General features: G+C 35.0%; 4 protein-coding genes across 8 annotated transcripts in view; 2 read left to right on the forward strand and 2 right to left on the reverse strand.

The window, feature by feature from the left end:
- The window catches only part of LOC110373235 (chloride intracellular channel Clic), a 39,206-nt gene extending 31,589 nt beyond the window's left edge, over positions 1–7,617 (reverse strand). For both annotated transcript variants that reach the window (XM_021330447.3, XM_021330446.3), the window contains exon 1: positions 7,439–7,617. In XM_021330447.3, coding sequence (XP_021186122.1) covers positions 7,439–7,507 — 69 coding nt within the window. In that variant the 5' untranslated portion in view covers positions 7,508–7,617. The remainder of the gene's footprint in view (positions 1–7,438) is intronic.
- Positions 7,618–8,119: 502 nt separating this feature from the next.
- Positions 8,120–9,907, forward strand: LOC110373220 (pre-mRNA-splicing factor Syf2). The gene has a single exon (XM_021330419.3). The coding sequence runs from the start codon at positions 8,217–8,219 to the stop codon at positions 8,922–8,924; it is 708 nt and encodes a 235-aa protein (XP_021186094.2). The 5' UTR covers positions 8,120–8,216; the 3' UTR covers positions 8,925–9,907.
- Positions 9,805–20,683, reverse strand: LOC110373219 (uncharacterized). Of its 4 annotated transcripts, none has more exons than XM_021330417.3 (5): positions 18,872–20,683; positions 17,049–17,264; positions 16,049–16,192; positions 12,510–12,557; positions 9,805–12,387 (listed from the first exon to the last, which is right to left on the reverse strand). In XM_021330417.3, exons 1-5 carry the CDS (start codon positions 20,142–20,144, stop codon positions 12,362–12,364), a joined length of 1,707 nt encoding a protein of 568 aa, XP_021186092.2. In that variant the 5' UTR covers positions 20,145–20,683; the 3' UTR covers positions 9,805–12,361. The 4 variants fall into 4 exon arrangements, 3 of the variants coding, with proteins under 3 accessions (XP_021186092.2, XP_049705127.1, XP_021186091.2); XM_049849170.2 differs by having other exon boundaries at positions 12,506–12,557; XR_002429361.3 differs by lacking the exons at positions 9,805–12,387; positions 12,510–12,557 and adding an exon at positions 16,333–16,461 and having other exon boundaries at positions 16,053–16,192.
- Positions 20,684–21,173: 490 nt separating this feature from the next.
- Positions 21,174–22,468, forward strand: LOC110373244 (ragulator complex protein LAMTOR3 homolog). The gene is made up of 3 exons (XM_021330456.3): positions 21,174–21,332; positions 21,416–21,608; positions 21,978–22,468. Exons 1-3 carry the CDS (start codon positions 21,289–21,291, stop codon positions 22,116–22,118), a joined length of 378 nt encoding a protein of 125 aa, XP_021186131.1. The 5' UTR covers positions 21,174–21,288; the 3' UTR covers positions 22,119–22,468.
- Positions 22,469–23,422: the final 954 nt, after the last annotated feature.

The following is a 23,422-nucleotide window of genomic DNA, read 5'->3' on the forward strand; positions in this document are numbered from 1 at the left end:
GTTTCGAGTCAATGTCAAGGATACGCTTCATTGGCGAATATTCACCAATCCATAATGAACCGTTCCGTTATAATTTCAAAGTTTATTTTAGCACAAATTCCCGCATATCGCAAAAACCGCCTGAAGCGTAGGCGGACGAGTCGTGACAAAGGCTATATTGGCGTCACTTTTTGTGTTCACTGACGAACACTTTATGATCGATTGTTGTTAAATACACTGCAAATATTGAATATACAATTTAGCTAGTTATCGCCGCGTTGACATTGAAACATCTTGCGAAAACATTGCTATTGAATAAAAATTACGAGTTTTATGTAACTAATCGTATCCGGATTAAAACAGCTGTGAATCAATAGTTTATTAGACTGCCTATCAATCCCCATATCAATCATATTGATTAGGTCATAACTTTATACTACAAAAATGCATAAATGTGTAGATATTTTATTAACCACGATAAACTTCGCCGACAAAAGGTAATAATGGCCATTTGGCGTGTTTAATGAAAGCGTTCAGATCACTGAGCGGCAATAAAATGAATATTTTTCAAGAATTTAATTGAACGTTACATCTATCAAACGTGATCCTACACTAGTTTCACCTTTTTCCATCGAACATTTGAAAAAAACCGTTCGCGCTTGAATAAATAATTCAGTGGTATATTTGCTCTGCATAGCGAATGTTATGTATTTTCTTTGAATATTAACAAGGTCTCACGTGTAGGCTTATTTATATTCGCCTGATTTATATTTGTTTATCAAAATATACAGATAATAAAACGATTAAATATCTTATCTGACCAGTTCCTGCACAACTATGAGGCCGAAATATGCATTGAAGTATATGTTGCTATGTAGAATGTACTAACTAAACTTCTTACTCCATGCATACAAAGTTCAAGAACTACCTATGCGGTATTTGAAATACTAAACAAAGACGCACGAACATTTAGCTGCGGTCTCAGAATTCGCCTTTCTCTAAACCGGCAGACGAAAAGAGAATAATCAAGGTAACCCAGAAGGATAACTTCAAGTAGATTGGATTTCATGTTCAGAGCAACAGCAAGTGAACAAAATATTGGCTATATTTCAACAAGATGTAGCACATAATTACTTAATCAGCAGTTTTGACGAGCTAAAATGATATATTTCCATCACCGTCATGGATGCTGGGTGAGCATGCTAATCGTTCATGTCATTCGGTCCCCGGACGCACGAGCAGTCGCGTGCGCAGTGTCACTTTCCCCTGGATGGCGCCCGCGCAGGTTTCTGTTTCAAAGGCGCGCATGCGCTCTCTCGCGTGGAATGCTCGCCGCACTAGGAGATGCATTCAATGCAGGTACTTCGAAACTTCTAGAAATACTGTAAGCGTATAATTACGGCCTCGTGTTACAACACAAGATCGGTGTTTGATAGGATCATAAATTATACTGACAAATACCTGCTACATTTATTTGGCTTTGCAATTTTGTTGGGGCTTCAAAATGCGCTTGAAATGAATTCTGAAGAAATATTCGGTTCAAAAACTCTTATCTAATCCGTCTCAGAAAAATGAAATAAATCCTATTAGAGCCAACTGCAAGAATCGATTTGGTAACGTGTACCAATTTTTTAGGCCAAACTGCAAGTATCGTTTTCGCGGGCCGCTGACTTCCTAGTAGAGATATTCGTTGTGCGCGCTCGTAACCATGCGCGCTGCCAATTAAAATTATATAATTCAAGCCAACGCATCTGAACGCAGTTGATGAACGACCAAAACACGGTGTTTTACGATCAGCGAACACGAACCGTGGTAGATGCGTTGCAACTTACACCCACTTCAGTACGATTAATTCGTATTTAAAGAGCTGATCGGCTTATAAGGATTTGCATTATTAGTCATATTTGATTGCCTGTTTCAGTTGACTCCTGTGTTCTTGATTTGGAGCAGCTTTGCATTTTAAAGCTAACTTCAAACTTCTCGGAGAAACAAAGGAGACGTTCAGGTTGTTTGCGCATAGTCTATCAATTTTCGTCATTGGAGTTCTCTGCTGACCTTAAACTTCTTTATAAGTATTTCTTTTGTACTTTTTGACGGCTGGCGCTTCGTTTAAAACAAAACTTTAAAGACAAATTAAAAATAAATTGTAAGAAGGGTATCATCTGTTACTTATTAACTTTTTCTCATGTAAGTATAGCTGTCTTCTTACTCATAAAAAGGGTTTATTCGTCAAATGTGCAGGTGCAGGCGAACGCAGCCGGAGTGAGGCAGGATAATCGCTCTACCAGTATGGGATGGCGCTAATTGATCAGGTCAAATGAACAGTCCCTTTAGAGGAAAACAATTTATGAGACATGTAATGAGGGATATTACGTGAGTAGTCAATTGATGATGATGTCCTCCTAGCCGATTATCGGCTACGGCGGCTGTTCTCATGTAAGGAGATTAGCCAACTACGCAGGACATATTATAGTGCACGAGCATTTGCGCAGACACAGGTGCACTCACTATTCCTTAACTCTCATAGCCCGATGGGACGGTAATCCGACACGACCGGAGAGAGATCAGGCGCAGGACCGACATTTACGTGCTCTCCGATGCACGGGTGTATCAATCACCAGCTTCCAGGCTCCGGGCTGCTTTGTGAAAGTCTTCTAAAACCCACAAAGCGATTTCGGCCCGACTCGGGAATCGAACCCGAGACCTCGTGCTCAGCAGCCGCACTTGCGACGGCTAGACCAACGAGGCAGTTAGTAGTAGTAGTCAATTAACTTCTTGTTAGAAGGATGCAAATGCCACGCACGCCAAATATGGTTCCACAACATCTTAATATCATCAAATTAGAATGCCTTTGTTGTTAGACTACTGCTGCCAACTAAAGGTATTATCTAGGGCTTGGCGGATGAGGTTCGTCGTTTTTGTGCCCAGTTAGCGCAAAATTACGACTTCCCTTAACAAAATTGCTGTAGGACATTTTATCCTGTTGTAAATACCCTGTAATTGTAGTCCATTCACATTTTCATACACTGTTCTTGCCATGAGACTAACAAAAAAGGACACACAGGTAAGGTAGATCCTAAAGGGGTTTTAAAGAATTTGGGAATGCAGTTTGCCGTCAGAATACTATTTTTATTTTTGTAAGCAGATTGAAAATATCTAAAAACCCGATGGGTTTTCTACATTTTCAAAGGTCAGTGTTTGCTGTCCTTTTGAACATTGGTTATCAAAGACATTGCAGTTGCAGGTGTGTTGCCAAGTCAAAAACGAAGTTGCGTCACCATAAATAGGCACAGCAAATCTTTATTTCCTATTGCTAAACCAACCAATTTTCTTAATGAACTCGCAAAATTTGCTATCTGAGCTAACGAAACTTTTAGCTAATATTATGTATAAATTAATAATAATAAATGAAGCTCGTTCAGTTGACCAGCTAATGCATTTCAACATATCGAACATGTGTATGAGAAGGCCTCGTCACCGACATTGACTTAGTGACATAGATCCTATAAATACTCTGCTGAACTGCTGAAGTAAACATTGTTTATACTTTTTGCACATATTGGCAACATTTCAAACACATTACTATGTAATGTATCCTAAATAAACTTATGCATATACCGTTAATAGACCACGTATTAGTGTTACAGTTTGCTACAATTTATGTTATGAGATCAGTATGGGAATAATCTTACTTTTTATGTCTATGCTACTAATATTATAAAGACGAAAGTTGTATTAAGGTATGTTTCTTACTCTTTCCTGCAAAAACTTGAATGGAGTTTGTTTTAAATTGAAATGCACCATCAGGTCAAACACCAGAAAATAATTCATAATTTCTGTTCAAAAGGGAATAAAGTTATTTCATTCAATGGCCACAACAGATTTCAAAGAACGTAAGTATGTTATCTAAAAAAAACAATTATTTATTTACATTTAGAAAATGCTATATAGATATCTAAAATAATTGAAGGGGTATTGTTAGCATAAGACAATTATTCCTGTACTGCATACCCAGTTGCATAATGATGCATAATCTGAACCAAACAAGAGGTTGTTGATAATTACCCAGGTAAACATAGCTGACACTGAAAACATAGTTGCTAAGTATCCATCCCTTTCTTGAGTGAAATGAGAAATCTATACTAATATTATAAAGCAGGAAAGACTGATTCTTGAATATGCTAATCTCAGGAATCACTGGACTAATATGAAAGAATATATTAATAATATTTTTTAGTTGCTAATTAATAATAAGTATTTAATTAGGGATTTATAATTGATAACATTTATGGAGAAAGGCTACTTTTCATTGTTTCTGAGGGACGGTTATATTGTGTGTGTTGTTCATAATCACATTACATTCTATCACATGTACTTCATGATATTCTATAGCGAATTGTAAAAAAAATAACATAATCTATTCAGTAGTTTAGCCACAGGACTCATTTTTCGTTTTCATAATTTACAACATCATGTGTAAAGCAGAGATAAAGTTAGGAGTATCGAATGTTTTGATCAGTTGACAGCTGTCAGTTTTCAAGGGAGAATTTCAGCTGTTTGTAATGACTGGCTTCTATATGGTGTTCTAATTTTCGCACATTTTTATTCTATTTACTTTGTTTGAAAGATGCATTTTTTTATTTTTACGTATTTTTCTTTTTGTTAATCGACATATATTAAACAGTATATTAACGCATTTCATTTAATGTGATTATGAACGACACACCCGATATAATGTAGGTTAGGGAATTCCTTTGAAAAATGTGATACTTTAATAAATTGATAACTGTTTAAAATTGGTTTCCCCACATTGCAAGATTTTGTTACTGGATGCCAAAATAATTTTCATGTGACATGGGAGGAATAAAACATATTTAAAGGTTCCATAAAATAAATTTTCTAATTAAAACCATTAAGTATGAACATCTTATACTTCGGCCGTTCAGAGAATGCGTTCCTGACACCTATCAGTTAGTCACGACTAGTGATGGGCACAACATAAAACTGAGTTCGTTACCGTTCCTCCAAAATAACGGCCGCATTATTTTAAGATTATTTTCGTTTTAAATTGGCGGAATCATTTAAAATTTATATTTTAGTGATTTAAGTGGAAACCAAAACAAGGTAATATGTTACAAAGTTACAATCTGTATTTCTATGCAATAAAGTAAGTACATTGAATATAGTTATATTAATCAGACTCCGATTCGCTTGAGGAGGTGGTGTCTTCATCATCATCTTCGCTTACATGTATAATTATATTATTATCAATAACAGAATCAATCCTGATATCTCGGTCAAAATTTCAACCTTTGCCCAGTCATCTCTTGTGACTTCCCCGTAGGCTTCTTTTTATAGGGTCATCATCTTTTTCGTGCTGAATGGCGGGGCAACCTAAATATAAAAATACAACTTTCTTTCGCGCGTTCGGTTTGGTCATCGTTTTATTTTTATATTTCAAGTTATCTTATAGTCTATTATTTTCAAATTCTTAAAAAGAAAATCAAAACGTATTATTTTATATTATAAGTATAACTGTATAAGAACAGATTACGATACTTGCCTGTTATTTTTAGCACAGCACTACAAAATATAACGCGCTGACATAACCTTGTAATAGCGCAGTATAGATTTAGAAAAATATGTTTACCAAGTTTTTTGACACTCAGTTTGGCACAAAATTATAACATTCATTGATTATTGATATAATAATGTTGTTTTAATGCTCATCAATTGTTAAAACGGTAAACAACCAGCAAAAATATTTTTATCGTAACTGCAACGCCATTACAAAGTTACGTCGTCAGTTCAATCGCGATGTGTCAGGAACGCATTCTCTGAACGGCCGAACTATAGTACCATCACACGGACAACTTATTTACTTCATTAGATTGAACTCTAACAAACAGTTATAGATGGAAAAAAAACAGATCAATTTCAGTACTGTTTTTTTCTCGTTTGATTCCCACCGTTAACAGTGGCAAATAAACACACTCTCTGCCTTTGTAGTGCGCTTTGGTAAGAAATTGTAACTGGCACAGATAAGTAATAAACACATTAATAAAAGTGATTGCTTAATTCAGCGGATGATGTTAGAACACAAGATTACGCATTGTTTTATTGGTATAGTTTTTACGGATTATTCGATCATGCACATATCTTTTACTTATTTGGCAATGTTTATTTTAGTTCCAAAATGGACAAATAAATAACATTTTGAGTCTTTTCGTCAGCACACATATACAATTTATTCAGATAAATCTCCTTTCATAAGTTGTGAAAAACATTGGCACACTAACAAATCTATTCGCATGAACCATTTTATTACCAGTTACCATACTTTTTTGTGAGCAAATATTATATAAAAGCACAGCAGAAGCACTTCAAATCAACTTTTTATTGTTGCAAGACATTACAAAATAACTACTCAATCGGAATTCATTAGCATATATGAAATAATATTTCATACATTTCCATTTTACATTTATTTTTGAGTGTGATATCATTAGCATTGATAAGCATCAGCATTTTGTTTATCACGTAGATAGTAAAGTTATTTAGTAACCATGATTATTCCCTTAAACTTATCTACTGATATGAAAATTAAATGAAATACTGATAAACAAACCTAATTACTAGCATTTTGCATATTTTTTCAAAAACGGAACTTAATAATGGCCGTTCATACTTTGCAGTTTTTTTTTTCTCTAATACTGCTGTTGCTGGCCTGCTATGGATGTGTATTTAATAATTTGCCAATGTAAGCAGAAGTCAGATCATGTCTTAATACTTATATTTAGCTAATTGAATATGTAAACACCAACTACTTATAAGGTGTGAGTCATTTATTACTAATTGTGTGAACAGGACAAGCATGACTCTATTACATGACCCTATGACTAAGCAATAGGCTCAAGTTTACACTTGTCCTATGCCAAATAGTGAGATCATAAAACTTTTCAAGAGCTTTAGTACTACTTAGGAACTATCTTACTACAATTAGTTTGTTGCTTCAACTTATGTTAGACTTTTGCTTACTAGATTCGGCTGATGACGTTCCCTAGCAGGCATCCTAAGCACCAAAGTAGGTACGTGTGTTCAAAACATCAACGAGATGAATTACCATGGTCGATAAAAATACGCGCCAAACAACGAGACCAACAAAACAGTTGCTAGTGACCTAAATAACGCGCATTATAAGTGCAGTAATAATATACTTTCATGCATACGAGCGCAGCACGACAATATCATGCGATTTACAAATGCATGCTCTGCATACATACACTATAACATTCGGTAGGCTGTTGAAAGTATTTGCCGCATAGAACTGCGTTTATCACGTTTGCCACCTCTTCACAATCTTCTTATATCTCCGAAGGCCAACTACAGTAACGCGTGCCGTGTTGACCGATGTTAGCAGCTAATCTTGTGCATAACACGTGTAAAAAACTATATCTACCTTAATGATCAGCTCGATCTCTGGGACGTCTCCGTTCGCTGTTCCATTCTCCGCGATTTCATCCGACATCGTGAACTCCAAAAGCACTTTAAATTTATCAGAAAAATATACTTTTCAACACAATTTCACACAACCGTCACTGTTCCAAAACACCGACAGACTGCCTCACTTCAGTTTGGTCGTCGAAGTTGTTTGTTTCATGACTAACTTCATATCGATTCTTTATCGTCAATGTCACAGAATTTTAAATTTTGTTTATTCAGAAATTTTAATATAATGCAAGCAAAATGACTGATTTTACACTAAAAAAATTATTGTATTTTTCTGGTAAGTAAGAATACTATAATATTGTTGCAAAACTTAATGCATTGAATAAACTCTAAATCGACTAATTGTATTATCGATATTTAGTTCAACTAACTCGTATTTATTGTATTCTTGGTCTATGTGTCTATCCGACAGTCGAACTAATATGATGCTTTATAAATGTTTACTTACACTTGATAAACTCAAGTAAGCCTGACGAAAGTAGAAAGCCTTTTAATATGCTTTTTTGCATTTAATCAATTTATACTATTTAAAATCGCCTAAACAATCATAATACACATCACTTTGGTAAGTGACAAGGTTTTTGTTTTCTTTGTCTATTCCCTTATGTCAATTATTTTTTTCCTTTCTAATGTCAATTGTCAATTGAACTTGTCATCAGTATTTCTTGAAACACGCACTTCTTTTTTCATAATATTGTGTTTTCCAAGATCTAATTTAACAAACAGCTATGAGTGCCACAACAGAAGAATCGACATCAGCACCTAAAGAGATGACGTTCGCTGAGAAACAAGCTGAACGCTTGAAGAGGCTGAGATCTTTGCACACAGCCAGAAACGAAGCAAGGACGCACAACCATCAGGAGGTAGTCGCTGAAGAGGCCAGAAATAAATTACCACCTAACTACGAAGCGAAAAAGCGACAAGCTGAATGGCTGCTCGACGACCAAGCAAAACGCGAGGAGGCGGAGAAATCGGGTAAAGATTACGACAGAGTGAAATTACTCAACATATCAGCAGCAGAGGCTGAACGATTGGAACGTAAGAAGAAGAAAAAGAACCCCGACGAAGGTTTCTCAACTTACGAACAAGCTACCATTAGACAGTACAATAGACTAGTCAAAAACATGCCACCGACAGACATGGAACAATATGAGAAACAGAAACAAAAGTATGGTGATGCTTTCTATGGTGGGCCTAATGTCATTATTCATGGTATGCATGAGGACAGAAGAGAAGCGGTGGACAAAATGGTGGATGACTTGGAAGGGCAGATTGCCAAGAGAGCACGCTACTCGAGAAGACGTACACACAATGATGATGCAGATATTGACTACATTAACGAGAGGAATGCCAAGTTCAACAAGAAACTTGAGAGATTCTATGGAGAACACACAGCTGAGATCAAACAGAATCTGGAGCGTGGTACTGCCATTTAATAGTGAGATGCAACCTGCATATTAAATGCAATTTAACTGTAAATAGTATTTTATATTCGCTATTAGAACTATAGCATTTGCAATATAAGTCTGATTGCATTCTGAGCTTGTTTAGTTGTATTGAACACTGTTTTGTGTATATTAGTTTACCAACCTCCTTAGATAGACTGTACTTTGTCATACAATATTTTGGGTTGGATCTGTTCATATCTTCAGCAAACAAATATGCCCATGTCAATATGATTATTAGGAAGTGTTTGCTTGAAAAAAAGATGGATTATTATGGTTACTCTACGACTTATTTTGGTGTGTTTCTAACCATATTTGATAGACTCATCGTAGGATATCTATAGTTGGCTTGTGTAAGAGTATGCTAAACTCACAGTTATTCTATGATGTAAAAAAACATCAGAAAGTTTTCTAAAGTGTTCATAATTTTAGGAAATTAGATTAAAATTTTGAATATAGTTGTGGTTAAAATTGTCCTCCATTGTACTTTTAGATTTTAGGAATTGTAATTAACTAATTTGTTAAATAATAATTATGTATATCAAGCTTGTATTTCTTGAACTGTTAGTACAATACCTAGGGTATATGACTCCTTTTCAAAATTATTAGATCAAAAAGTAACATTATACAATAACAATTTTAGAATCCATTGAGAAATAAGTGATTTATGAACGTATCAAATAACAACATAAATAGGATACACATAGTTTTTGTATATTTGTCCTCGTTATTAAATTATACATGTGCAAAGAAATAGTGAGATATCCTTACCATGGGTCCACACAAATGTTAATACTTAATTTATTCAGGTATCCTATAAAATCTCATGTGCCTATGCATTTGCAAAAGTAAAACAAATAAAGTAAACAAATTTTAATAACAAGTTTATTTTGATAAATGTGCCGATTAAATAATAGTAATTATATATCAAATAGATACTTTACATTAAGTAAATATACTATGAAAGTGCTAAATACTTTTTTTATTTTAACAATAGAACCCAACATGCAAGCAGTATGTATTGTTTCGGGAAATTAATAATTTAATTGCAGTTTTTCATTGGAAAAATAGAAAATATTTTTATAAAAATTGGGGGAAAATAATGAAAAGATGCTTTGCCATCAAATAAATATCATATTTGTTTCAACTTTATTGAATGTTTCCATAGTTGCAATTCTTACATAAAACCAACAGTTTTTTAGCCCTTTATTAATTAAAAAAGGATTTGAATCATATTTTTTTCATCAACCAGTTGCTATAGAATATTGAGCTTAATACATACTTGCACAAGTTCCTAGACCTTACAACAAAAAAGAAATACAATATTGTCATACTACATACATATTATAATTATGTACATTAAAATGAGCACAAGTGTATTTTTATACAGAAAGAAATGCTTATTGCTTAATACATACACAATATTATGAAGAGTTCGGAGTTTCGACTAGAAATCACAGTGATTGTTTCATTAATTCAATATTAAAAATTTAATGCTGTTCACATTTGAAAAGCTAAATCGGAGCAACATTTTTTTTCAGGGTGTGCAGTCATAAGCAGTAATGCTCTACCTGCCAATATCAAATATCGATTATCCTCTGTTGTATTGATTAACGTCTTACTTATAGCATAATATTTTAGAAGTCATCATATAAAAAATATGTCTCATAATCAAAGTATAAACCAACATTATGACGAAGAATTCACTTTTAAAAAGTGAATACAACTTATTGAACGTGACTGTATACTTTTAATTTGATTGTTTGATTTACTTCCAAATATGTCCAGCAATTAAACTTTGTTTTAAGAATCAGTTCGAAATACTTTCGACCAGTATATGGATCCAAAAGCTTACCTACGATGAACACATTTATATTATATACCATCAAAATGTAATATTTTTATAATGTCTTGAAAAAGCGTTGCTATGTTTTTTGTAGTAGGCGCACAGTTCCAGATAAGTTTGATACAGTCATCAGTTCATTTAAGATACCTAATACAAAATTAATAAGTTTATAAAAATGTCTGAATGGATTTTGCATAGTTTTGATGAAAGTAGCGTTGCTTACTAAAAATGCTTAAGCTCCAGAATTCAGTCAAGCCAGAGTCGACATACCAAGCACCGCATCGACATATAATTTATCACCTATTTCGCTTGGTCTCGTGTTACAAGCGAAAATATGTATAAAAGCGAGCAGTCAGTCATTTTTATTCTTTGCCACATATCAATCTAAATTCTGGAAAACTTATATTTATGTAAATCTGGTTTAAATCGAATGACTGTGTTAATGAAAAAGCAACCTTAGTTTCTCTGAGAATTATACAAATTCTGCACTGAAACTATTGCGGAACTACTAGCGTAATTTTTTGCTCAAAATGTTTCAAGTTGCACGGCTTCTCTAGCAGGTTTTTGGCTTTCAGCCGTAAATAAATAAAGAATAAAAGGTTGACTGGGATATTATGAAAAAAATATTACCAAGGCTTAATGATCGGTAATTTGTATTCAATTTTCTGAGTAGGTAAATATTATCACGTTACTTTTCTGGACAAATTTTGAGATTCTTCGTCCTCAATCAAGATAAAGGCAGGCACTTCTTTTCGAAAGTACATACATTTTTTATAAACAAGACTGGATGCTAAAGTGAATATTACAAAATATTGTGAAAAACATGGTGTTTGAATAGAAATATTTTAGCTTGTAGAAATCACATTTGCGGGGTACCATAAATGCGACGTAAAAGTATCTAGTGGCATTAAAATCTAGTTTATTAAAATCACAGGATTTTCTGTTTGCCGTGTTAAAAATTTGATATAAAAGCTACCTTTTCTATGATACATAAATTCCTTTTACATTGCATAAAAACAATTCGGGCTAGATCACCCTTATGTAGCATCGGTGTTTTCTTTCCGAAAACTGCGTTTGACTAATGTTGATACTTGTATTTTCAGAACGACACATTTTTTATAGTTTTCCATATAAATATAAAGTTATTAATACTTCCCTATCCACCTTAAGTGCAGCAGTGTTTAAAATGTAAATAACTTTCGAGTTATCCGCATTTGGTACAACAGAGCACTCAATGAGAACAGGAAAGAACAAAACAATGTGATCGAATAACTGGGTCTTTGGAATGTGTTAAATCAAAAAAATAAAATTACTTTTTTAAAACTATAAAAGTAAAAATCAGACTTTCTAATTACCAAATGCGAATATCACAGATTGGGTTTGTACTACTGCACTTAAGGGTCGATCGCGTTAAACTCCGTTAAAGTTAGGAGTGACAAACCTCTACAGATATGCACAGCCAACGCGTAACATAATATGTGGAAGTATTGGATGATTGATGAGTGTGAACGAACGTTTGTTTTGATGAAGTCCAACGCGATCAAGCCTCAAAACGTACGACCATCCGAACCTCGACCGCATCTCATAAGACCCACGAACGTGTTATTTCTGGAAACAAAAATATTTTTGATTTAGCAACGCCAATTAATTTTAATAGATACAAACTGTGATTTAATATGATTTATATATGTCTCAATAATGACGCTGTTAAATAATTTTAACATACTTACTCCGCCGACCTGGCATTAGGCGAACAGTTATTCCGTCAGCTGCCCGAACTGTATGAAAATAAAAATATAATCAATAAAAATATGTACATACAAAAAAAGAAAAAAAAGTATTAAAATTGTAAAAAGAAAAAAAACACTGCATTCCACTGCACGACATTCTTGTTAAAGATTATTAAGAGCATAAATAAAACTTACCTTCATAAATATTATAAATAGGTACTGCAATGTATTAAAATCTTCAAATGATAAAAAAATTGTACGAATACTTTGCCGCTTGCTCATTTTTTGAAAAATCCAGTAAATGAAAAAATTAAGCTGAGAGTAAAAATATGTGTACGTCAAATGGCAAAGTAAACGTATAAAGGGTTGTAAAGTTTTAATAGGATTAAATAGCATCACAAAAAAATCAACATTTGATAATAAACATATTATTTATTCTCTCATATACAATAAAAAAATGGATCACAATTGAAATTACACCTATTTAATAACAAAGTACGCCTAAAGTCACAATATACATATATTTCAAATATCTAACTTTAAAATTAGTGCAGTGCGAACATTTTATAGATATCTACATATATAAAATTGTATAATTTCTCTCTGATTTTATTGTATTTAGTAAGGCCAATTATTTATCACATTCATTGAAAACGCTCGATAGAATTTAAATTGAAAGAAATTGATCATAATAAATATTTAAAGATCATTTTAGGTCAATCAATGATAAAAATAACAAGTCTAAAATTAAAATATGAATAAATATAGGTATTGATAGCACTATTAATAATGGTAATTATTTCTGACTTTAGTGCACTTTAATGACTTGAATCATTTTTAACTCTATGTAAATTGTGAAGAAGTAGTGAACCCTTAATCGTTACTTTATTCAATAATGGAAAGACCCTACCGCCTATCACAGTTAAATTCGAATATACATAACAAATATACCTGTTTGATTCATTAACATTAATCATTAGTCCACTATGTTATTGCTTGAATATCTGAAGGCCTGTGCATGACAGCTTATTTAAGCCAGATTTTATTTTCCGAAATGCACATTGGGCTTCGGCCATTCTGCCAAAAGACAAATGCCTGTTTTATTAGTGAATTCGTTATCATGAAAACTGAGCAAGATAATTTGAGCAAATCGAAGGAAACGGCGAATGTTTTTTTTTCAAAGGCAATAAATAATTTTTATGATACATTTTTGGCAAGGCGCAATAAAATAGTCTTTTAACGAGATCCTGTGATGTTCCACCGTTTGACCAGTCAACAAGTGATGTTTAGTTTAGTCTGCCTAATAAAATTTAATTAAGTAAAACAATAAATACATCTCATCTAATAAACTCTAATAATTTCTTTGTACCTAATCTCTAAAAAACATAATTTACAAAATCTCTTTTGGGACGGTTATCAAACACCAAACAATAAGAAAGTCAAAAGATTTCCTAACTTTAAAAACACGAAAATCTTATGCATATACGAAACAACGAATAGTTGAAAAATTCACTTAATTTTTTTCCTAATAAAAGGCAACTTTTAGATTCTGAATCTCAAATTGTATTTGCCGACGATAAAAATAAGCAACTCTCCCAACGCTTAGTCAAAACATTTCAAAACAAAATATTGAATGCACAACTTTCGTATTCTGGCAACGTTCAAGCAATATACAATGATTCACCAACAGGCTATTGGGTTGCGTAAAATTCGTCACACATGGGTGTAATCGCATTGACAGAAAGCACGTTTACTCGAGAAATATTTGATGATTTCCGGACATTATCTATTGCCTGCGGTATCTTTGGGACACGGAAAGATAAACGTCTACGTTTCTATGCTGGTTATAAGTAGTGTTGCAAAAAAACCGTTTTTTTTCTAGTGTGAAAAAAAACCTTGAAAAAAAAACCAGATAAAAAACAGTTTTTTTTCTGGGCCTTGTTTTTTTCAAGAGTATAATAACTCTTAAATTGTTAGGGCATTTACCGTTAAAGATTAATACATAAGGTTACATAATAGTCTTAGGTTTATTCTTGAATCTACAGTACTTTTCTGATAAAACAGAACCAAATTTCATGAAAATATTGGCAACATTCATTTATATTAACTCAACGAAAGGGAAATTTTGAAAATTGAACTAAAAAGTAGGCTAGAAAAAAAACCAAATTTAGAAAAAAAACAATGATGCAAAGTTTTTTTTCATGTTTTTTTTCAATAAAGTGAAAAAAAACAAATCGTTTTTTTTCATTTTACATCACTAGTTATAAGTGTCTATATGATAATAAGGACAATTAGATAATCCACGTCTGGCTGTGTTTTGACGATGATTTCGAATTAATTCAAGTATTATATACAGGCCCGAAATCTATAACTATAAAGGCCATCTTATAGCGTAATATTTGTTTTCTCAAAGCTGTTAAAAATATCAAGCCTCTTTTGGGAAGCCGTTACAAGCTTAAGTGATAACTTTGTCCAGAAATTCTACGTCGCGTCGTGTGAAAAATAAACGAGTTTTGTACAAATAACGCCATTTTGGATCGTCAGAAACTTTCGTCGCATAATGTAAAACTTAATATTTAACTTCGCTAACTGTGATGAATTCGTTTAATCTCCGCCGTGGTTTCAGCACGGCGATGGAAAATGTAACGCCCCAAGGCAAACAATCGTACTCACAATACGATAATACAACGAATAAATTCCAAGATTGTACTGACTGATTTCACGTATCAATCTCTATACTGTTTAAGTGAAAAGCATTGAATAATGATAATGAGTCACTTTCCCGAAGTCCATGTTTATAATGTATATTCAAGCATGCTAGATGTTTATTGTTGCAAGTTGCAGTGTTGATTCGCAGCCACTAATACCGCGAACTACTATTAATCACAGTCCATCAAGAACTCACGTGTATGTTGGATAACCGTCCACATTTGTTTATTACAATATTTTAAACGAGAATAAGTCGTATATTAATCCAGTCACATAAAAATAGACGAACACACATGCGAGGATCATATTTGCTTACTTACACTCAGAACAGGAAAACTTGTTAATGTCCAATGTCACTATATTATCTGCTCTATGCGTAAATGAATAACAAATAAAAATAAGACAAATATGATTCTTTAATAATGAAAGAAAAAAGTATAAATCGAATTGTGAAACTACCAACAGAGGGGCACAGTTCATCACAACGTTGGTATTTTCAATGTTAATAAAGTTTGCATTCCAACAGTAACATGCTGGGTGAGTGTTAAGCACAACACTTGTATTAGCCTCAAGTCTGGACACTTCAAACGCACACGAGTTTATAAAGTTTGAACACTGATACACTCAAGCACTGTTTTAACACTATAGGCACTGAATAAGACAAAATGAAGAACTAAGTAGCGTTTTGCGCAGTCGCCATATTGGCGGGGACTAGGCTGATTGAGTCCGTGTTAGTGACACGGGGAGTTCTTCAATCGAGAGGGTGCCTCTCCGGTTTCTGTCCCTGAAGGAGCCGAAGCCCGAGTCGTGAGTCCTAGGGGGGGACGTACCTACGAATATCCGCGGCATGTCGCACTCCTCGCATTTGTCGAGGAGCGGGTGGTTCCTGAACGTGCACATATGGCACTGCCAGGAGGACGAGGGCCGCTGGCCCGTGTAGATGTTGCTGTAGAAGTTCCCGGCGTCGTCCGGTTCTGGAATATGTTAAGCATCAAGTGAGATTGATAACTCTTACTAAGTTCGAGTCTTCAGTCACCCATCCCGGTCCTTTAAGCTACTGTCCGTTGAAGCTTTGCGAACTGAATGTAAGTAGGCAGGATATCGTTATACTAGCCAAAATACCCCAGCCTAGTGACGGGTGTCACCAGTTTGAGGACTCCCCCCGGGCTCACCGAACGTCTAGTCAACATGGCGCCTATGAGCAATTTCACCAACTAATCATGTGAAGCATTTAGACGTCCAGCTGTGAAAGATTAATCAGGTTAGAAAACGTAAAAGCCTAACACCTAACAAGCTCAATATTTGACCGAGATGAGCACGGAAAAGTGGGGTTTAAAAGTATCTCCTATGATAACGCTTCATGGAATTGAAGCGTATAAATTGCGATAGGCTCGCCCCCCATTACATAATCGTTATCTGTGAGCTGATAGTTAGCTAGCTCCATTTTTGCATATATTTTATTTGACAAATATGTTTAGTGATTTGAATGTTAAATGCTGCGCAATAATAAACTAAATGGTATGATCTATCCACGAACTGTACTAAACAAAGAGCTGAATATATAAATGTTTGCTGATTGTCTCAAGAATTACGACAGGCGGCAAATTACAGATTCATAGAAAAAATCTCTCTCTCTCTTCTTAGACTACGTTTAAATATTATTATTAATAGAACGTTATCAGTCATTTCAATAAGTGCGTGACGACCAATGACGTCAGTTGTCGAAACCCTCAGTTATCAACAATTCAAACGGCAAGCCTACGTTGCTACGGTTAATATTGTTAGTAGTGGTTATGGTGCTTGGTAGTTGATGGGTAAATAAAGTCTTACCGTGGCCAGTCATCTCCAGCCGTTTGGCGAGGGTACCGCACTGGTTTCGCAGCCTTTCCACGTCGTCCCTTAGCCGCTGCGTCGCCGACATGGTGGGAGGGGGTCCAGCCAGGATCCGCGTCTCCTTGGTCAGCTGCGTTAGTCGGCCCTTCTCTTGTGCTAGCGCCATTGCTAGGCGTTCTAGCCTTTCTTTCTGGCGCTCGATCAAGGCACGATCTATAAAGTTTAGGGTATGGATTGGAAATTGTGGCGATTGTTATATTGAGTTGCCTGGGTTCTTAGTTATAGCGAATAATCAAACGTACCTAAGTAATCGATATTGAGGACAACACCTATACTTTTCTGATATAATTCCTAAGAGACTAAAGTAAAAATTGGGTAAAATAGAAGATACGTTTGGTGGCAAGGATATATCCTCAGATTCATATACGTAGATCAAGTACCCGCCAAATGGGCTAACTTAAGCCCAAAAAAAATGCGAAAGCTCATACTATATTCCGATTCAACTTTACGAAAGTCAGCGCATAGGTTTCTTCTCATTTTATATTTTACAAAGTTTAAAAAATACACAGTATTCTGTCGAAGAATATATGATACTGTCCAAACAAACTAGAAAAGTTTTCACCTGCCGACGTGTTGCGTGCACAATAAGAGAATATAAATTATGCACCTACGCTTTTTGCGCGCGCTGTGCGTACTAGACACTGTCGCAACTATACCTAATTGTTGTTTTTAGAGCTTTACTGTCAAAACAACGGATGAACAGCGACTTTATTTTGTTTATTACTTTCCGCTGGTCATTTAAAATCACATCTTTTGATGGCTTCATATTGCTTGGATTAAATGCTCAAAAAGAACGGGAATTATTCGTAACTGATTCCTTGGTGAAGAAAAAGGGAAAGGGACTGCGAATGGTCGGAATATTCTAAGCGATAGGGTCTGGGGTTTGAGCTAACATTAATACCCAAGTAAGTAGTGTTCAACATACAAAGCGGAGTCTATCTATCGATCTCACAAAAATATTGGAGTGGACACTACGGCGGAAATTGGCGGGAAAGTGCAAAAGAACCGGAGGTAGTAGTTGTGGATGCGTTTAGGTAGCATTGGAAATATTTTGTTTTCTTATACTTTACAAACTTCTATTTTCCTCATACACATTAGTCAAATGAGAACAGACAAAAATCCCCCAAGACTAGCTAGCGGTACTAACATGATTTGAATTTGTAATTAGCAACTATAGCAGGTCACTGCCTAACAGCATAAAGCTACATTTTTCCTTAAGTGACTTATCAAATATTGTTGTTGTTCTTAAGAATTTTGCTTATGCACAGTATTAATTTTATAAAAATACTTTTATGATTTTATCTAGACCTGGCCATCAATTATCTTCTATATTAGATTAATATGATGAGTCATGTCCAGCTGAATTGAGATTATCACTGCTTTGTGAATCATACTACATTTATAGTACAAGGTAAATAAAAACACTAGATTACAAAATAAGACTTATTTTAGTGTTGTTACTCATGTATTACTATCTACTTACTACTAAAGATAGCCTTCAAAAACAGGCTTACTGCATGATCCTAAATTTTGACAAAACTAGCCGAGTTTATTGGTTCACAGTTAAGGAGGAAACCTGTATATTGAATTAGAATACAAACTCTGTACCATCACTCATTTCTCCATACTTAAAATGTTGGTAAATATTGATGACATGACAATGTTACTTCTCTAGTGTCTCTAACAAGAAGGATCAGGCAATTTTATAATGAGGGAATGGGACTTGTTGAAAGCTAGTAATTAATAAATCATGAACTCACCAACAGTAACTGATCCAGGCGGTTCAGGCGCAGCTCTGGTAGGCCTGGGCGAGTCGATCCGCGAGGGGTGCGCGGGCGGTGGCGGCGCCCTACGCCGCGGCGGACGCGCCGTGCTAGGGCTCACCGTCACCGTCACGTGGCCCTCAAAACCCCCATCATCCTCCCGCGTGTCTCTCACAGGACTAGCCATATTCGAAGTTGGCGTACAAACAGTTAAATTCACAGATGTTATAGCCCTCGGACTATCATAATCTTCTAACCAATGATCACCATAAGCACGGCTCAAGTCCATATGACAATTGACATTAACTGACAAGTTTAGGGGATATCCCCTCTCTGGCCTGAATGTATTTGTTTTGCTCTCTTTTACAGGCTCAGTTTTGATCACAGATGGTGCGGGTGACACAGTCCTACAAGTATCAGCTTCTGGTTCTTTTAATGTCTGTTTAAATGCAATATCTGGATTCGGCTTAATGAAATCTAATGTGTTGGGCCGTTTGGGCTTCTCCTGTGGGCTTACTGGTTTAGGTTGCGGTTCCTCTTTTTTGATTGTTTTCTTTTCTTTCCCCTTTTCTAATCTTTCATGTAAGTTGTTTTTGATTTTATGACTTTTTAAAATCTTGTAGTTAGTACTTTCTGGTTGTTCTAGATCTTTTTGTTCCTCTTTTGGAGAAAGAACCTTCTCTTCTTGCGGTGGTATTACTTTCTCTTCTTTCAAGTTCTCGTTAGTTAGTTCCAAGTCGCTAGGAGACTCCGCACTGTATTTAGCATAGCAGTTATCAATGTTTATTACAGTGACTGGAGACACGTTGTTGTTATTCCTAATTGTTTCCTCATTTTTTGTCTCAACAATATTTTGGTTGGCATCAGTGTTCACCTTCGGCTGTTCAGGTGCATCAGTAACAGTGCTCAGTATTGCTTGCTGGGGCCCATCGCAAGTGACAGATTTGAGTGCTGTGGACTTGACAGCTTCATGCTTCACTATGGGCTGGTTGCGGCACTTGATTGGCAGGTTGAGCCTGAGTTCATTGAGCTGGCGCGCGGCTGCCGACGAGGAGGCATGGTAGGCGTGCGTTAGGGAGGCCTTGACTTCACTGTGGAGGTGCTTCTCGCAGGCTTGCTTATCGTGACAGTACAGTTCGATCGTGTTCGACACAACATGATCAGGTACTCCGGGAAATTTCTGTTTGAGCTCATGAAACAATTGCATAAGCGATATATTAGTGCATGCGCACGGTGCAGGGCTCGCTGCGCTCTCAGAGGGGGCAGACATCGCCGCCCATCCTAGCGGAAGCCCACCGCTTCGCCGCGAATCCTATCCTCACGGGAGCGACACAAATCTTTCGCCACTCACCGGTGAAAACAATAAAACATTTTATTACCTAATTTGCACTGTAAATAACGTCTTGTCTATTTTGTGACGTCACAATCCCGAAAATCACGATTCTGGACAGTTACGTATACATACCCGAATCTTTGCGCCAGTGACCACTCATGCTATGTTAATCCCGACAGTACACACATGACGAAAAAGAGCACATACCGAGACAAGGCTGAATTTTTATATCTTTTGTTATCATACCAAAGCTTGATATTTCATGAAATTGCAACATACGTATGAGATGATGGTAAGCACAGTTATTTTAACACAATGCAAAATATATATTTTATGCCTTATAAAGTAAGACGGAAAACATAAAAAGCACAAAGGCAATAATTATTGCACCCAAAAATAAATTACGAAAATTGCACGACTTGTCAATCCGATTCTGCCATTTTGGCTATAGACAAGTAAAATGTTTTTATTTCTGTCTGTCTGCTGCCAGCTGCCATGCCAATATTATTGCCCAACTTTTCATCACGTCATAGGTCATGTTATTTATTTTGTACTAATATTTGATGCGTACTACTCCATCTTATTTATTTAATAAATTAAACATACATTGATTATTTGATATGAAGTCAACAACTATATTAATAGTATGCACTTACCTTTATCCCTGAAAACTCATGTTTTCTTGTTTTTAACTATTATTTACTATACATGAATTAAAGTACGAAAACTGAAGATAAAAAAGTTAATTGGTGTGAATATCTATGACTTGACTTTGCCTTATTTTACTTTCGTCATGTTTCTTTTAGATTATTGGATTTTCTTGAGTGGTAAATGTGAACAACAAAAGAAACTACCAGTCCATCTATGTAGTAAGGAATCCTACTGAATTTATAATTTCCCAATCAAAAAAGACAAAAAAGTGACATTTGTTTGTCTATGGTCATGTTTTGTCATGGTTTTGTCCAATGGCAGATGTCAGCTGTCTTTTTTCCATTAACAGACTGTCACATTCCTAATAGCAATTTCAGATTGTTTTGATTATTCAGATACCCAAATAACTAATTAAATTAAACCCTGAACCATGGTTGACGACCTGAGGAAGTATCTAAACCACTTGCTGGAGAAGTTAGTATACCCATGACAGTATTTTTTATGCAACAAGAGAAAATATTGTACGTATAAATTATCTTGTATTAACATTGTTTTAGGGTAAATGGGCTGCACTGTATACTTATTACTGACCGTGATGGCGTGCCTTTGGTTCGGGCAGTAACGGAGAGGGCCCCTCAGCTAGCATTAAGGCCTAACTTTATATCCACATTCGGTATGGCGACTGATCAGGCGAGCAAACTTGGCCTAGGAAGGAACAAAACCATAATATCTATGTATTCTAGTTATCAGGTAATGGACACAATCATTTGTAACTTTGGCATATTATTTGTTAATTATAGTCTCTAAAAGTTCTGTTCTTGTTATTCACCAAATCATTTTAAAAATTATGTTGTCACAAGGTGGCCTTCACAAAAAATCCAATGGTACCTTTATCAAAAATAGTACTTTTCTTACATTAACTTTTTGATACAATGAGAATGTTTCTGCTAAATGTACTTCTACAAACTTACACTCCCTTTGAATTCATTTAAAGCTGTATAACTTTCACTGCCCTATGTTTGATTATTCATGACCTAATATTATATTTTTTTATGGACTCCTTTGCAAATTATTGCAAAACAGTAATTAGCAGGTGATGACCTAATTTTACTGTTTCAGGTGATACAAATGAACAAACTACCATTAGTAATCACATTTATTGGTAGCGACAACTGTAATACTGGCCACATATTGTCTCTGGAAAGTCAAATAGAGCCATTCTTAAAGGACTTAGCAGCTGTGGTGGCAGATGCACCTTGAGTTTAAACCTCTTTTGTTTGATTTTAAGTCCATTTAAAATGTAAGAGCCATATTTTTTTATTATTTTGATTTTTATACTGAAGAAAAAAATTTATTTATCAGTTAAGGAAAGGTAAGGTATAATGTTGCCATTCTAAAGAATGTGTTGAACTTTATTAAATTGAAGGCACTTTGAGAGCTCTCACAAAAATTTACATTATTCCCTTGAAATTCAGTCATGTAGTTATGTGAACAGACATCTTATCATACTTATATATTACTTAAGTAATTGTATATAAATATTAATACTTTTATAATATAGTTAGTACTCTAAATAAGCTGAAATAAAATAAAAGCCAAATTTGTATTTCTATGCACATTTTATTTACACACTTGAGCTATAAAATAATGCATTTCATTATACGATGGTAACATTAAAGTTTTGTGGCAACACAGCCATTCATCATGTACTGGCAGCATAACACCTAAAAGAATCAGAGATGGATAAAATAAAACACTTTAAATGGAATCTTATTCAAACCATATTAAAGTACATTTTATTTTCTTTCATAAATATTGAATAATAAAAATAAAAAAAAACTTGACTATAAGGTGTATGTCTTACAACAATATGCATCAGTGAAGGTTTGAAGCTGACTTGATGATGGAGACCAGAGAAGGGCGAGGGAACTCGACAACTGAATATGTGAACTACCTATTCAGTTCAGACTCTGGGTCTTATGCAGGTGTCATCACCAGCATCAATGTATACTTCAGAAGAGTCTGCCCCCCTAAGCTATTGCTATCCTTCTCATTTTCAGAGAGCATGCGCATACGCTTTCTGTCAATGGTCGAAGTGGAGGCAGCTGCGATGCTGTGTCCTCTTCTTTCGCATGAGTTGGTTTACTGGGACCTCTCTGTCGCACGTATTAACTCGCAGCAATATTTCAATTTAAAAAATCGCCATTCGGCATTCATGACAGATTTTTTGAAAACAACCCTATAGCACCGAGTTTGTAATTAAATAATGGCAACCCAAGGGTAGTGACGGGAATAAAATAGTCAACCTAACTATTGCATATTCTATGGGTTGCATACTTTCGATTGGGATAATTTTTTGTTTAATATGCAAACCGGTGGGATGTTTGAAAAAAAAATTTTTTTGGATTATCAATTAATCAATTCTGGACAGGATTTTTTTCGGCAACCCATTTGCAATCTCTACATGGGCACATTTTATCAACTAAAACCAGCCCGGTGAAGGTCGTTCTATGGCGGGATCTTAGACTATGGGGCAATTTTACATGGATTGTGATCCATCTTCT

This window comes from Helicoverpa armigera, chromosome 18, assembly GCF_030705265.1.
Source record: "Helicoverpa armigera isolate CAAS_96S chromosome 18, ASM3070526v1, whole genome shotgun sequence".
NCBI classification, from domain to species: domain Eukaryota; kingdom Metazoa; phylum Arthropoda; class Insecta; order Lepidoptera; family Noctuidae; genus Helicoverpa; species Helicoverpa armigera.